Source organism: Protopterus annectens, chromosome 1.part0 (genome assembly GCF_019279795.1).
Source record: "Protopterus annectens isolate FY-2018-M chromosome 1.part0, PAN1.0, whole genome shotgun sequence".
NCBI classification, from domain to species: domain Eukaryota; kingdom Metazoa; phylum Chordata; order Ceratodontiformes; family Protopteridae; genus Protopterus; species Protopterus annectens.
Genome location: NC_056725.1, coordinates 3,625,455 through 3,640,940, shown reverse-complemented (window position 1 = coordinate 3,640,940; position 15,486 = coordinate 3,625,455). Strand labels below are relative to the sequence as shown.

At 43.1% G+C, this 15,486-nt stretch overlaps 1 protein-coding gene across 4 annotated transcripts in view; it reads left to right on the top strand.

The window, feature by feature from the left end:
• Window positions 1-15,486, top strand: part of CLPTM1 (CLPTM1 regulator of GABA type A receptor forward trafficking) — a 1,743,979-nt gene that overhangs the window by 1,350,250 nt on the left and 378,243 nt on the right. For all 4 annotated transcript variants that reach the window (XM_044078057.1, XM_044077978.1, XM_044078148.1 and 1 more), the window contains one exon: window positions 4,347-4,482. In XM_044078057.1, the coding sequence (XP_043933992.1) occupies window positions 4,347-4,482 (136 nt within the window). The remainder of the gene's footprint in view (window positions 1-4,346; window positions 4,483-15,486) is intronic.

Sequence of the window (15,486 nt, the reverse complement as noted above, 5' to 3'; positions counted from 1 at the left end):
CCTCCTCTTTGTCAAAGCCCCCTAACCTCCCCAGGGTTACACCAACAATGAGAAAAAATCAAAGTAAACACCCTCCAGGAAGATCTTTTTCTGGGGTTTTTGATGGACACAGCATCCAAAATGGCCTTCCTATCCCCAGAAAATTAGAGCTTCCTGCCTCTCTCCTTTACCCAGCTGGTTTCCAGAAGTCACCTCACTGCAAGGAAGTTCCTGCAAGCCTTGGGGTACATGGCATCTTGCATCCTTCTAATTCCTCTGGCATGCTTTACATGAGAAAAATTCATTGGTATCTAAAGAACCTTTAGTGTCAGCACACTCAGCCTCTATAGACCTCTCTCCCTCTGATCCCCTGTATAAGGGCCGAGTTTCTCTGGTGGGCAGGTCCCTGTGCCAAGAACAAGGGTCTTGCCTGCATCCTCTGCCCTTCCGGCCAGACCATCACCACTGATGCCTCAGACATTGCTTGGGGCACTCACCTAGCAGGCAGGTGCACCCAAGGTCTTTGGGATGCCTATCAACTTCTCTTACACATCAACCAGAAGGAAATGATGGCAGTACAAAAGGCTCTGACATCCTTCAAACCCCATCTCAAGCCAGGGGTTCTCCTTGTCAAAACAGATGCCACAGTAATGTGGTACATCAACAAACAGGGAGGGCCCAATCTTGCCCTCTGTCCAGGCTAGCCATGAACCTCTGGCTGACAGCCTCCTCCATGGGCCCAATACCTATCAGGGATCAACAACACCCTGGCAGACCACTTAAGCAGAAACTTACTGGACCCCCACGAATGGCAGCTCCACAGAAAAATCTTTTTGCAAGTCACTCAGGAGTGGAGGACTTCGGAGGTGGATCTCTTTGCTTCGCACCTCAACCACCAGCTGAAAAAATTCTGTACCAGGGAATATCACCACCTAGCGTGAAAGGTGGATGCCTTGACCTTCCCCTGGAACTCCCTCTTTGTGTACGCATTCCCTCCTCTGCCTCTTATTCCCAAGGTGCTGATCAAGGTAAGGGAGGAGAGACCAAAGGCCATCCTCATTGCTCCAGATTGGCCCCGACAGCATCGATAACCCTTACTGCGTAGCCTGACATTACCGCCTCCCAGGCAGCTTCCCCTGATCTCAGACCTCTAGACTCAGGTGGGGGTGGATGCTGCACCCAAACTTGCAGACTCTGAAACTGTCAGCATGGCTAATACTCTAAAGGCAAACAAGGGGCCCCTGTTAAGCAAACAGGACCTAGACATTATCACAGAGGCCAGAAGGCCCAGCACCAGAAAATCTTGCGCAGGAAAATAGAAAAGATTCTACTCCTGGAGCCAGTTCAGAGGGGGCAGTACCTCACAACCTTCCACCCCTCTTACCTTGGGCTACCTAGCAGAGTTATTAAATAGTGGCCTCTCCTTCTCTTCTATTAAAATCCATGCTTCAGCCATTTCAGCTCATTTTGATACAGATCAGCCCTTGTTCTCACATCTTTTGATTAAACAGTTCCTCGGGGGGGGGGGGGGCTTCTGTTATCAGACCTCCCAGAAAGCCACTAAAGCCAGCCTGGGACCTAAATAATGTTTTGGAAAAACTAACCTAACTACCCTTCAAACCTGCTGTTTCAGCAGAACTGAGATACCTCTCCTGGAAGACTGCTTTTCTACTAGCTATCACCTCAGCCAGAAGGGTTTCAGAACTTCAGGTACTGATGGCCATTGAGCCCTTCATCAGTTTCCATGCAGACAGGGTCTCCCTGATGACTAACCCCTCCTTTATTTCCAAGGTGGCATCTAATGCAACTCTCAGCCAGGTTATACATCTACCTACCTTTTTCCCAACCCTCAAAACAAGGGGGAAAGAATTCTGCATTCGCCAGACGTGCACAGACAGTTCAGATACTATCTGGACTGTATTTAACCCTTCAGGAAAACAGACCAACTTCTTGTCAGCTTTGCCCCGGGGCAGAGGGGAAGCCCATTTCCAAGCAAACCATTTCCAAGTGGATATCACACTGCATCCATTTCTGCTACAGGTTACATGGGAAATCACCCCTAAGTCTCTTTGTACCCATTCCACTAGGGCAGCCTCCTCTTCCACAGCATTCCTCAGAGGAATTCCCACCAGGGACATCTTGGAAGCTGCCACCTGGACTGTCCATACCTTTACAAAGCATTACCACCTACCTGTTTTCTTTAAGGCTAGGGCAGGGTTTGCCTCTGCAGTTCTGCAGGGCATGCTGACCCAGGCCTAGGTCTCTTACTAATCCTACCACCCCTCTCCTCAGCTTTGGGAATCCTCCCACAGGTGATGACTGCAACAGTGAAACACTAAGAACATAGTACAGTTGTGTACACTTACCATAAATGTAGATGTTCGAGTTTATTCACTGTTGCAGTCCTGGTTTCCCTCCCTCCTTCCCCCTTATATCGTCTTTTCTTAGGGAGACATAAGCTTCTTACAGTGGCTTTTAGCCACCAGGACCACTTTACCATATTTCTTTGGGCTTCTGACTGGTTAGGGCAAGAAAAACTGATGTAATGGCGTCGGCTGCCTTGCTTTATAGCACTGACAACCTGACGTCAGTCAGCAGGCGACATCAGCCAATGCAGAAAAACATTGGCTCTGGTATTCGGGCCGGCCGAAGGCTACCACAGCAGGGATAACCCACAGGTGATGACTGCAACAGTGAATACACTCGAACATCTACATTTATGCATTTATGGTAAGTGTACAAAACTGTACTTTTCCTCCATTGTAGTGCGATCTTGGATTTGGTATATTTAGGTAGGGGTGGTGTGGTGGGCAAAGCCCCCCACTTTATTTTGTCTGTCAATTTGTTTTTTTTTTTGTTTTTTTTTTTGTTAGCCCAGTGATTTTTTTCCCTGGGGAAAAAAATCACTGTTCTGGCTGTTCAAGATTTAGTAGCTTTGGGTATTCCATGTCAATGTAAGAGCGTTCACTCTTTTGACATTTTGACGTCCTAATATAGACCTATTTTAAGGCCCTGAAACATCTCTGGTCCCCAGGACTTCTACAAATGTGTACACAGAAAAGACCATAGTAATATAGTCTGTAAATGAGGGGGGGTACCAGATCATACTCTCTTTGGTGACTAGGGTCAGTTGAGGTGGTTTGTGCAGTGTGAGTGTAACCTTGGCTGCCTGCCATGAGTTCTGTTAGAAGTATTGCCTAGTGGGCAGAGGCCACAGGAAGGATTAAGGGCGTGTTGGAGAGATTTTATCTTTCATCTCTTCTACAAATGTTTAAGAAATCACACACAATGAGCTGAAGACACTTACACTGGGTATATTGAGTCGTATTGTCCCTGTTTAGCTCGCTACCACTGACCATGGTAAGTAGCTTAGAAAATGAGTAGATGGGGCTTTCTTTTTGATATGCTTGTTTGGAAAACTGATCTAAAGAACTTTGGTCAACTCTCATGTCAACCATTTTTTATGCATCTAATTTGGAGCAGCCTTAAGTGAGCCTGTCTAGTTTCCATGTCATTACTGGGTCACTGTTCTCATATTGTTTGGTTGCCATCCCAAGTGTGCTGAGAAAACAGGAGGACTGTGGTACTTGTTTTAATTTATGGTATTTATTGTGTGTGGTTGTATGCTTCTGAAATCTGTAGTGTTTACCCTTCTACAGAGAAATCTGAAACTCTTGTCTTTTCAGGGCTGTGTGTTTCGTGGAGGGGTTGTCGACATTCTGTTAGTAGAATTTAGCAAAAATTATTTCTTTCATTCTTTATGTAATAAGCCTTTTTTAGAGCAATTAACTGTGCACTTGTATTTTACAGTGATGGATGACATATTTTTCAACTTAGCATTTTAATATTTGTTAATTCATAAAATTAACGGCATTAGCTTTATTCTGGTTAAAATGGAAGGATATTCATTTATGGAGTATAGGCTACAAAGAGGAAACAAATTATAATGGACTTTTCATTCCAGTTTATCATGGAATTCTTTGTCACAGTGTCAGTAAATATCAAACCGTAAGGATAATTTCATTAGTTGTTTTATAAAAGCAGCAGTGCACCCTAAGGCATACAGTACTTGAACAGATTATTCACATCAAGACAGGATTGTTAGACTATTAGGTACACAGTGTATCTAACAGTCTGCCTGTCTGTCTCTCTGTCGAGTGTATGCATTGTCCAACATGTGATGAAACTGTTTTCATTTTCTGTTGTATTACTTTTTTTAACATACCCACTTATTCTCCTTAGCCTTTGCGTAGGTATTGCAGTACAAATACAAGTGTGCATAATATGATATTAGGTTTATTGGCCCTTTTGAATACTGCTGTTGGTGTACAGAATCCACTAACCAATCATGTGTGCATTTTGTTTAGATGGCCTTCAGATATCTGTCATGGATCCTTTTCCCATTACTGGGTTGCTATGCTGTATACAGTCTTCTATACTTGGAGCACAAAGGCTGGTACTCATGGGTACTAAGCATGCTTTATGGTTTCTTGTTAACCTTTGGTAAGTAAACTGTGCTACATTAATGAAAACTATTAGAAAATGTTAAACACAGCATCAACCACGTAAAATCTAAAGGAAGAATAAAAATGCAGTACTGAATATATGATTTTGAAATAATGGGTCTCCTTTACTGGTTTATTAAATGATGGACAAGAAAAAGTTTGCAATATAGTTTGCGGCACAGTAAACAAATTGGGGCACTGTGTTATTTTGTTCATTGTTATTTTGCAATATATTAAATTTGCTGATTTTATTATTTATTTATTGTTTTTAGGCATAGACTATTTAAATGCCGAAACAAAACTATAAAAGCAATTTTGTAATGTGACCTTTTGTTGACAAAAAGATGACGACAAATTAACGTTTCAGTCTTTTGAGAGAGATGCATCTTTTGTCATATTCATACTGCAACACTGTTAAGGGAGGAGGAGGGGATAGATCATTGTTTCCATTTTGAGAAAGGATATGCATTTCCAATCTTGACCCAATGTTATTTTGCAGACAGCTCTTTATTACCTTTACTTTTCCCCTGAAAAAAACTTTCTGTTCTGGAATTGCTTTTGTTTAGTACTGCTTGGTTACCGACTTGTCAAAAAACAGACTTGGCCATAAATTTCAAGGAGTTGGTGGGGAGTACCTGCCACCTGCTCTATGTATTTCTGTAGCTAGGAGTGGGCCTTGTAACACTGAGACTGAATGGCCAAAGAAAACAGACTTGTGCGTAAGAAGTCTGTGCTGGCCATTTCCCAGGAAATTCACTTTTGTCTGATGTACTTCGACCTCTGAATTGGTATAGTTTAGTTTGGGAGAGGGAGGCTTGCCCCCACATCAGGGAGTGCAGGGGCAGCTTTCTCCCATGCAGAAAAGAAGTTAACGGAAAAGAGTGATGCCTGAGATTCACTCTTCTCCTGGAGTTTCAAGATTTTTCTCTGTTTGTAGGCACTTGACATTGAGCTCTGACATTTCAGTAGGGAGCCCTTTTATTCCCTCATGCTGTAGATCATCACTGTTTGAAGTCTTACCCGACCCTATGTGCATAGAATGGGAAAAGGGAGGTTGTGACTGTGTGAATGAATTTATACTGCCGTATCTTGGTGCCATCTGGACGATCCAGTCTGTTACAATTTGTTTTGACAGGTACTCCACTATGTTTAACAGAGACTTGTTCATTATTTCAACAGCAGACTTCACTGAGTCTTAGCTGTGAGAATTGCTGATGTTTATCTGAGTTATTGAAAGCCACCTTGTTAAGGGAACAACTCAGTGTCTTTGAATCACTTGGTCGCAGTTCTCAGAAAATAAGCATTTTTTGCAGGATAGCAAGGTGTCCTGTCACCCTTAGTGGGGATGGTTTCCTCCACACACCTTTCTATTTATATCAATCGTTTATCAGACTCTAGTCTAATTGAAAAAAGAAAAACACACCCATCTTTTTAATACAAAAGTTTCACCTACCCTTTGTGATTGCTCATTAGGTTTTCCTGTTGACAGTCAACTAGTGGGGCACTCCACTATAGGAAACATGCTATCTTCCACTTTACAGTTTGTCTCATGATATAATAGACTGCTGTCATCTGGCAACCTTGGCGACTGTTTTTTCCTGATGCATCCTGTTTGCTTTCTATACAAGTATGTGAACCAAAAGATGAAGTATTTTCCTAAGTCTCCTTTTTAACTCTTCACTCAGTGCAGGTGTTGCATATAGCATCTTAATTGCATTTTAGAATCCTGAACATATTCTGAAAACTAGTTGAAAAAATGTAAACTGCATCAAGTATAAATGTGTTATAAACAGTAAACATTGTAGTTCTAAGTAGTGTACTATATTAAAAAGAAGTTCCAGACTTGTATTTTTATATAAATTTTCACAAGTTTGCAGTCATTCTTTCCTTCTCTGATGTCTTTCTTTCTTCATTGCAAAGTTATAAGGGACCTAGTACCTATCCCACACAACTTTCTTCACTTTGGAAACCATGCATCAACAGCATTTTTCTTCACCAAGACTGGCACTGTCTTATCAACCAGGCAATTCCTTTCTGAATGCTTGTCTGATAAGCCATTTGTACAGATATGAATATAAGGCTTTTTGCATAATTATAGTATAAACAAGTTGTCACCTCACAGTAAGACGCTGTCCTGTTCGATTCTCAGCTAGAGCGTCCTCTGCGTGGAGACATGCGTGAATGGGCGTACCTTCGTTGAAGGTTGTATGTCAGGGCTGGTAACTCGGCACATAAAAATCAACTACCAATCATTAGCGGACCGGAGTTCTGCTGTGGCGACCCCTAACCGGGAAAAGCCGAAAGACACAAACAAACAAACAGTATAAACAAGTATCTCAAGCTATACAGGTTACAGAAATGTTTCAATGTCAGTTTCATGCAGAATTGTTTACAATTGCAGCTTATGCCATGCACTACTGTTAAGTTGCTTGGTTTTGACAGTATTAACATATTTATGGAGTTAATACTTGTTGTCATAATGACTAATGAGGAATTAGTACTGTCTCTGTTCTGCATCCTGTATGTATAGTGACAGTTCATTTGTCTATCTTCTATTATAGCATTTTATGTGACGTCCTTAAGCTGTGTGCAACAAATTTATGAGAATATGAATGTAAGATTAGATGAGATGGCAATTCATTAGCATCATTTTCTGTTAACTCAAGTATCTTTTTTGTACATTAGCAACATATTGGGAACCTGAGACTTTTTTCTTTATTGATATTTGAGAGCGAGAGAGAGTGAGTATTTCTGTTTTTCTTATGTCCAGAGCATGACCAAGTTTAAAAATGTGAGAGTGGTTGCACTTCTTCAGTCCTCCTTGCCACAAGTTCGACTATTTTTATTTGAAGAAAGATGATAACTGAGACATATCCTTCGGATCCTTTATCCACTGATCAGGTGAATCCAGCAGAATTGTGTTCTTTAGCAACAGTTATGGCTGAACTGATAAATTCAAATGCATTTTTGACTGAATTTATGGACAGTCTAGCTGCTGAAACAAGAGATATTGAAGTGATGCTCTCGAAGCATCCTGTAGTTTGTACGAGACTCCGGTGAACTTCAAATTACCAAGCCGTCTCTTGCCTGCATGCAGTCCATCTAAAGTGGAATAGTTATAAACTGAATTGATAGACCTTGGGAACATACAAATAAACTTTGCTAACTGAGTTTTTCTCAAGAGAGCTGAGGCAAATGTTTACCCTTGCTTTGTCAAAACATTTACATGTGGTTTGACCTAAAAAGGGCCCAACTAGCATTTGGAGTGTTACAGCCTAATTCCACAATACTGCAACACCTGTTGATTTATTTGCAAAGTTATGCATTAAAAAAACATTGAGGTGTTTGTAGAGATTTGGATACAGTTAAACTTCCAAAGTCATCATGTTTTCTTTGAGGAGGATTTTACCCTGGGCAACAGGTTACAAAATGCCCTCATCCTGGTATTTCACCATTATATAGCCAAGAAGCTCAAGTTTTCTTCACTTGATCCAGTCACTCTTAAGTGTTTTTTGCTGAGAGTCCGACCTGTTTTCAACAGTTAGAGGCTTTGCCATCATTGTAGGTGTTTAAGGCTTCTTGTTCATCTAAAGGAGCCAACTCTGCAGAGGGAGTCTATGTATACAATTTAACAGTAGATAATAAGAAAACATAAATATTTGTTACATACATTTCAGATTAGACCGGCATATATAGAACAGTTAAACTCCATCATAGTCACTGCTGCAGTAGCCTTAGCCATGTGGGGAATATCCTGTCAAGAATATAATGGCCAGCCAGTCTTCCAAAGCCTTGGATTGCTTCAGCATGAGCTCTCTCTGCTGTTTGCATGAGCTGCTGAGAAGAGAAAACAAGTAGCTTAAACTCAAAAAGCTCCAGTACTTTATTGCTTTGAGAGTGCTCTGTTTTTCTTCCAGTTTTCAGAGAATCGATTGTCAGCTTGCAGTCAGTCATCCATTGCCAGGCAGATAAGTTTCCTTCAGGGAAGGCCTTCTACAGTATTTGATCGTTCCTGAGAAATGTAGTGTTTTTTGTGAAAATTACAATTGATTTTTCAGTTTTGTCTGTTTAACAGAACTCTCATATGACTGACTGGTTAGACAGACTGTTTACCTTTTGTTAAATTTTACGGTTTGTGCTTATTTTAAAACCTTTTTGTGGTAAAACTTCTAATTATTTTATTGGAATTGCTGTGATTTATTGATTACAAGTGCATTTAGGGAGAATTTTGTTTTGTGTTTGTGAGTATTCCTTTTGATAACTTACTTGTCGCAGACACTGCCTAACTGCATTAGCCAGGAATTAGTGTTTATTTTCTGCAGAACCGTGGAGAAACATACCATTCCCATGGTTTACCTTCCTCCAGTCCCAAGAAAAAGGCAACTTGCAAAGATCCCTTGTTGTCACAACAATCTAAATCCGTGCCTCAGTTGCGAGTGGGTGACACTGCTGCTGCTATTACTGGTACTTCAGACCATTACTTTTTTATCCAGCTCCGTCTGATGTAACCAGTTCAGCTTCCATAGACTGGGGGGGGGGGGGGGGGTTGGCAGCAGCCATTTCCTTTGTGACTATTCATCTGCTCTTACTGGCCATGGGAGAGACAATGTTGTCAGCCTTAGAAGAGGGTGTGACAAGTGTATTCCTGCATAGCCAGGCTAAGAGATCTGGTCCCCTAGGTGAAGCAATATACAAGTTGGTCCCCTGCTAAGAGATGTCTGTAGGAAAACGAGACAGAAAACAAAATGTTTCTGTTCTTCAGACTGTTTCTGCGGATAAGGAAAATTTATCGGCTTGGTTCAAAGTTTTTTTGCAGGCTTTAAAAGCCTTTAAAGAGTGACTTGAATTTTTGTTCATAGGTTCAAGACAGTTTATGCCGTTTTTGAGTCTTTTCTGTCTGATTATGAGGAGAAAAATTGTGCTAGGGATTTTGTTGTCTCTACCCAAGTGCTTGATTCCGATTGTGAGCAAAGTGTTTCCTCAGAATTCCTTATAAAGGAGTTTTCTTTTTCTGAAACCATTTCTAGGATGAATAACCTGTTTCACTTGGAGCAGTTTGATACTCCTCCCTCTTTAAAGAAGTACTATGATTTATTACAAGTGGAATTTCCATAGCCTGGTGCTGTTCTTTTTATCAGCTTTGGAGGATGGTTTTGACATTGCTTACAACATAGTTGGCAGTCATCCTGCAGCTTCTAAGAAGGCAGACTGACTTTATAAAGTCCCTCAGTCTTACAAACATTTGTCTCATCCAGGATCTGGCCCTGCAGTTGTTTCTGTGTATCAGATCCAGCTGCATAAAGAAATTTCTAATTTCTCTCCCTCTGAGAATGGGAAAGCTTTTACGAGATTTGGAAAGAGAATTCTTTCTTCTGCCACTTCACCTTTCAGAATACTAAGTTTTCAAACTCCTATGTAGAAATATTTGTTGGCATCTTTTGATAGTATGAGAAATATTAATGCCACTTTCCCTTCTTCAGAAGTTAAATCCTCTTTGAATTCTTCAATTGTTTGTTTCCCAAGTATTTAAACATTCTTTGAAGTGTTCTTAATGATTGTGCTTGACTGTGTAGGACAGCAGCTTCCCGTGTTATGAAATAGTGTACTTGAGTGCATAGACAGAAGTTTTCTGAAGTAGTTAAATCAGAAATTTTAAAAACTCCTGTGAATAGAGGTTTTGTTTTGTTCTGACAAATGAAAGAGGAACATTCATTCAGGTCGTCACTCAGATTTTTCAGCCCGTCTTCTCCAAGTTTACTAAAACTTTTGCCAGAAATTGTTTCTTTTTACTTGAAGCAAAATAAACCCTCACCACAGTCTTATAAGCAGACCTACAAGAAAAGTCACAAGAAGATTCAAAGAAAAAGAAAGGACCTTTTCCAGAAAAGTTGACAGTCCAGTAATATGGAATGACTATTGTAGCACTTCCCCAACCCAGCTTACCAGTTATTCAATCCTGTCATAGTTTGGCTCTTCAACTTCCCTTTTCATATCATATTCTTTCAGTGAAGTGGGTACTAGAAGTTAAACAGGCAGGTTAAAGATGACAGTGGGAAGCCACCCCCGCCACCCTCCTTTCAGAGGATTCCTCATCCAAATCAGACCTTTTTCCCCCGGCCATCATCTGTGATATGATAGAACCAGTTCCCACAAATATGTCACAAATATGTGGGGTAAAGGTTTTTACTCATTGATTTTTTTTTTCTAGTGGCAAAGAAGAAAGTATATGGGAAATCAGTTCTCAACTTGTTCATGCTCAGCCTTTTTGTGGAAGTTCTAAAGTTCAAAATGCTATTCCCTCCTAGCTTTGTTCCCTCTCATTCTTTCTGTAAATTGGTTGATAACTCTAAACTTAAAATGTGTTCAGCCAACAATCTGTGGACATTTCGAGAAAACGTAGAGATCGAGACAGACCGCACAAGGCTAAGTCTTCCGATGACGCTACCGCTAAGCAGGTCATCAGTTCTCCAGAATTCAGTGAGGCGCTTTCGCAGCCCCTGATGCCCATTTCAATATCTATGCAGGCCTGTACTGAGACCCTTTCGGAGTCCGGTATGCCGCAGAAATCTTCTTTGTCTTCCGAGCCTTTGGCTGTCTCTGCCTCAGTTGGGTCTGGAGCCGTGACGCAGACACCGGCTTCCGAGGAGGCCTTTCGCACTACCGAATCTAGAGCAAAAGCGTCTTCTCTTCCGACTACCATTTCTCCCAGACCTAGAAGCCAGGCCACTCTAGAAAATCTGCTTCTAGCCACCATCTTGCTACTGCTCCACCACCCCCAAGCACAAATGCTGAAAGTAGCGGAGGATCTCATCTCCCTTATCAGGCCACAACTTCTAAAATGAAAAGGCACCCTTCTCCAGAAATTATGACAGAACAGGATTCTGAGGAACCTGACTATTCAGTTTTTGAAGAGGAACAGCATCCCTTAACTGCTTATGAGGATTCAGATGCAGAGGAATCCATCCCATCTGCCTCCCCTCCAGGGGACCTTTCCTTTGGGGAAACCCTTCACTCCCTCAGGGAACATTCTCAATGGGAAACTCAGGACTTCCCATGGTCTATGAAAAGGGTTAGAGAATTTCTGGACCTGCCCCAGCACAGACCCCTGGCCATCCCCCCTATTTTAGTAGGGGTGGACGATGTTTTCCAAGAATCCAGCTTAGACCCTGACTCCCACCCTCCTGCTCCCAGTAAACCTGACAGGTACTACAGAATACCAGATTCTCACAAATACCTGTACAGAAATCCTGCTGCAGACCCAGAGATCATTACACAGGGACCTAAAGGATGTAAGACTAGTTCTGCCAAGAATCCTCTTCCTTCTGATAAGGACTCCAGAGCTCTGGACGGATTGGGTAAAAAAATATACACGTCTGCAACCTTAGCTGTCACAGCACTCAGTTGTCAGCTCCATATGTTAAAATATCAACAACACACTTTGGAGCTATTAAAACAGAAAATTACTACCTTTCCTGAATGTGCCAGTTCTAAAGAGTTAGCAGATTTACTGCACTCTACTTGTCAAGTGGCCAAGCACTCATTACAATGTGGATATGATGCCCTAGAAGCCTCTAGCAGGGCAGCACTGTTAGGATCTGTTATTAGGAGACATACATGGCTGAAGGAACAACCTCTCCCTGATTGTCAAGTCTAAATACGTTCATGCACCCCTAAATAAGGAACACTTGTTTGGGAAAAAGCAGAAGAGGTGCTTAAAAAGATGGAAGACGAAGCAAAATCTGTGCAGACAGTAAAAGATTTCTTTCAGGTTCAAACTCCCAGGTTCAGCAGGAACTTTCCCTCTAAGCACTGGGATTTCCCTGCACCTAGCAGACAGGGCCAAGGTAAGCCCTGCAGGGACAGACCATCCAGGCACCTATCCCAGGGCCAGCAGAGAAGTAAACAATGGACCATTTCCATCTCTAAGGCAGGGAGTTCTAAGCCAACCTTCTATGGTAAACACTCGCAATGACTTCCCCTCCCCCCTCTGCCTTCCCTTCACTCATCCCTCTTCAAAAACAAAGGGCCAATGGGTCTTATTTCAGGGATACAAATTCTCTTTCAGTGAACTCCCAGTTCCAAGAGAGTACTCAGACTTGCCTCCAAATCAGTGGGCAGAAGCACTGAAACAGGTACAAACTCGCATATCTAGGGGGCAGTAGAACCTGTCCCCTCAGATCAAACAGGCAAAGGATTTTGTTCCAGACTATTCCTTGTTCCCAGAAAAGAGAGCACTTGGTGCCCCATCCTGGATTTATCCATTCTGAACACCTCCCTGGTGGTCCCCAGATTCAAAATGCTAACTTTGCAGCAGCTGCTGCCTATGCTAACAAAAAAATGCCTGGCTAGTGACCGTAGACCTAAAAGATGCCTACCTCCATATCCCCATCATGGAATCGAGCAGGAAAGTCCTGCGCTTCAGAGCAGGCTCACAACCCTTTCAATTCTCTGCGCTACCCTTTGTCTTATCTGCTGCACCCAGAGTATTCACCAAATGCTTGGCCCCAGCCATAGCATTCTGCAGACAAAGAAGGATACAGATTTACCCTTATCTGGATGACAGCTTCATTCAGGCAGAGTGCAAAGCAAAGCTGCTCCAAGGCCTTCTCTTTGTCAAATCACTCCTAACTTCCCAGGGGTTCACCATCAACGAGAAGAAATCAAAGCAAAACCCCACCAGGAAGATAATTTTCTTGGGAGCTCTGCTAGACAGAGCATCCCAAATGGCCTTCCTATCCCCAGAAAAGCAGAGCTTCCTGCCTCTCTACTTTACCCAGCTGGCTTCCAGAAGTCACCTCACCGCAAGGAAGTTCCTGGAAGTCCTGGGATACGTGGCATCTTGCATCCTTCTCATTCCTCTGGCCAGGCTTCACAAGAGAAAAATTCAATGGTATCTAAAGAACTTTTGGTGCCAGCACTCTGTCCCTAGAGACCTCTTTCTGTCTGATCCCATGTATAAGGGCCGAGTTTCTGTGGTGGGCAGAGGCCTGTACCAGGAACAAGGGTCTTTCCTTCATCATCCGCCCTACTGGCCAGACCATCACCACTGATGCCTCAGACATTACTTGGGGTGCTCACCTAGCAGGCAGGTGCACCCAAGGTCTTTGGGATGCCCAGGAACTTCACTTCCGTATCAATCAGAAAGAAATGGTGGCACTACTAAAGGCTCTGACATCTTTCAAACCCCATCTCAGGACAGGGGTTGTTCTTATAAAAACAGGCAACACCACAGTAATGTGGTATATTAACAAACAGGGGGAGACACAATCTTACATCCTGTGCAGGTTAGCCATGACCCTCTGGCTTACAGCCACCTCCATGGGTCTACACCTAATTGCCCAGTACCTACCAGGAATCATAAACACCCTGGCAGACCACCTAAGCAAAAACTTACTATACCCCCATGAATGGTAGATCCACAGGGAAATCTTTCTGCAAATCAGTCAGGAGTGGGGGACTCCAGAAGTGGATCTCTCTGCCTCGCACCTCAACCACCAGCTGCAAAAGTTCTGTACCAGGGAGTATCACCTCCTAGCATGAAAGGCGGATGCCTTGACGTTCCCCTTGAACTCCCTCTTTGTGTACATGTTCCCTCGTCTGCCCCTTATTCCCAATGTACTGATCAAAATAAGGGAGGAGAGACCAAAGGCCAGCCTCATTGCTCCAGATTGGCCTAGACAGCATTGGTACCCCTTACTGCGCAGCCTGACCTTACATCCCCCAAGCAGCTTTTCCTGATATCAGACCTCTTGACCCAGGGGACGGGGAAGATACTGCACCCAGGCTTGCAGACTCTCAATCTTTCAGCATGGCTTATACCGTAAAAGCTAACAAGGAATCACTGTTGAGCAAACCGGTCCTAGACATCATCACAGAGGCCAGAAGGCCCAGCACCAGAAAATCATATGCAGGGAAATGGAAAAGATTCTGCTCCTGGAGCCACTACCTCCCAACCTTCCATCCCTCTTATCTTGGATTACCTAGCCGAGTTGCTCAATAGTGGCCCCTCTTTCTCCTCTATTAAAATCCATGCCTCAGCCATTTCTGCCCATTATGATTCAGACCCACCCCTCTCTTCTCTCATCCTTTTATTAAGCAATTTCTCAGAGGGGCTTCTAATATTAGACCCAACCAGAAGGCCTCCCACGCCACCCTGGGACCTGAATTATGTTCTAGAAGAACTAACCTTACCTCCTTTTAAACCTGCTGCTTCTACAGAATTGAAATACCTCTCCTGGAAGACTGCTTTTCTACTAGCTATCACCTCAGCCAGAAGGGTATCAGATCTTCAGGCTCTCATGGCTGTTGAGCCCTTCATCGTTTTCCATGCAGACAGGGTCTCCCTGAGGACTAACCCTTCCTTTATGCCCAAGGTGGTATCTGATGTGACCCTCAACCAAGCCATACACCTACCCACCTTCTTTCCCAACCCTCAAAACAAGGGGGAAAGAATTCTACACTTAGTTGATGTGTACAGACAACTCGGATACTATCTGGAGCATACAAAACCTTTCAGAAAAACAGACCAACTACTTGTCAGCTTTGCTCCTGGGGCAGAGGGGAAGCCAATTTCCAAACAAACCATTTCCAAATGGATATCACACAGTGTATCCATTTTTGCTACAGACTACATGGGAACCCCCCCCCCCCCCACCAAGTCTAGCCATACACATTCCACTAGGGCAGCCTCCACTTCCACAGCCTTTCTCAGAGGAGTCCCCACCAGGGACATCTTGGAAGCTGCCACCTTGGACCTCTGTCCATACCTTTACAAAGCATTACCACCTATCTCTTTTTTCTAAGTCTAGGGCAGGGGTTGCTTCTGCAATTCTGCAGGGCCTGCTGACCCATGCTAGGACTCTACCTTTCCTTCCACCCCTCTCCTCAGCTGTGTGAATCCTCCCATACGTGATGACTGCAACAGTGAAACACGAAGAACGTAGTACAGTTGTGCACACTTACCATAAATGTAGATGTTCGAGTGTATTCAGTGTTGCAGTCT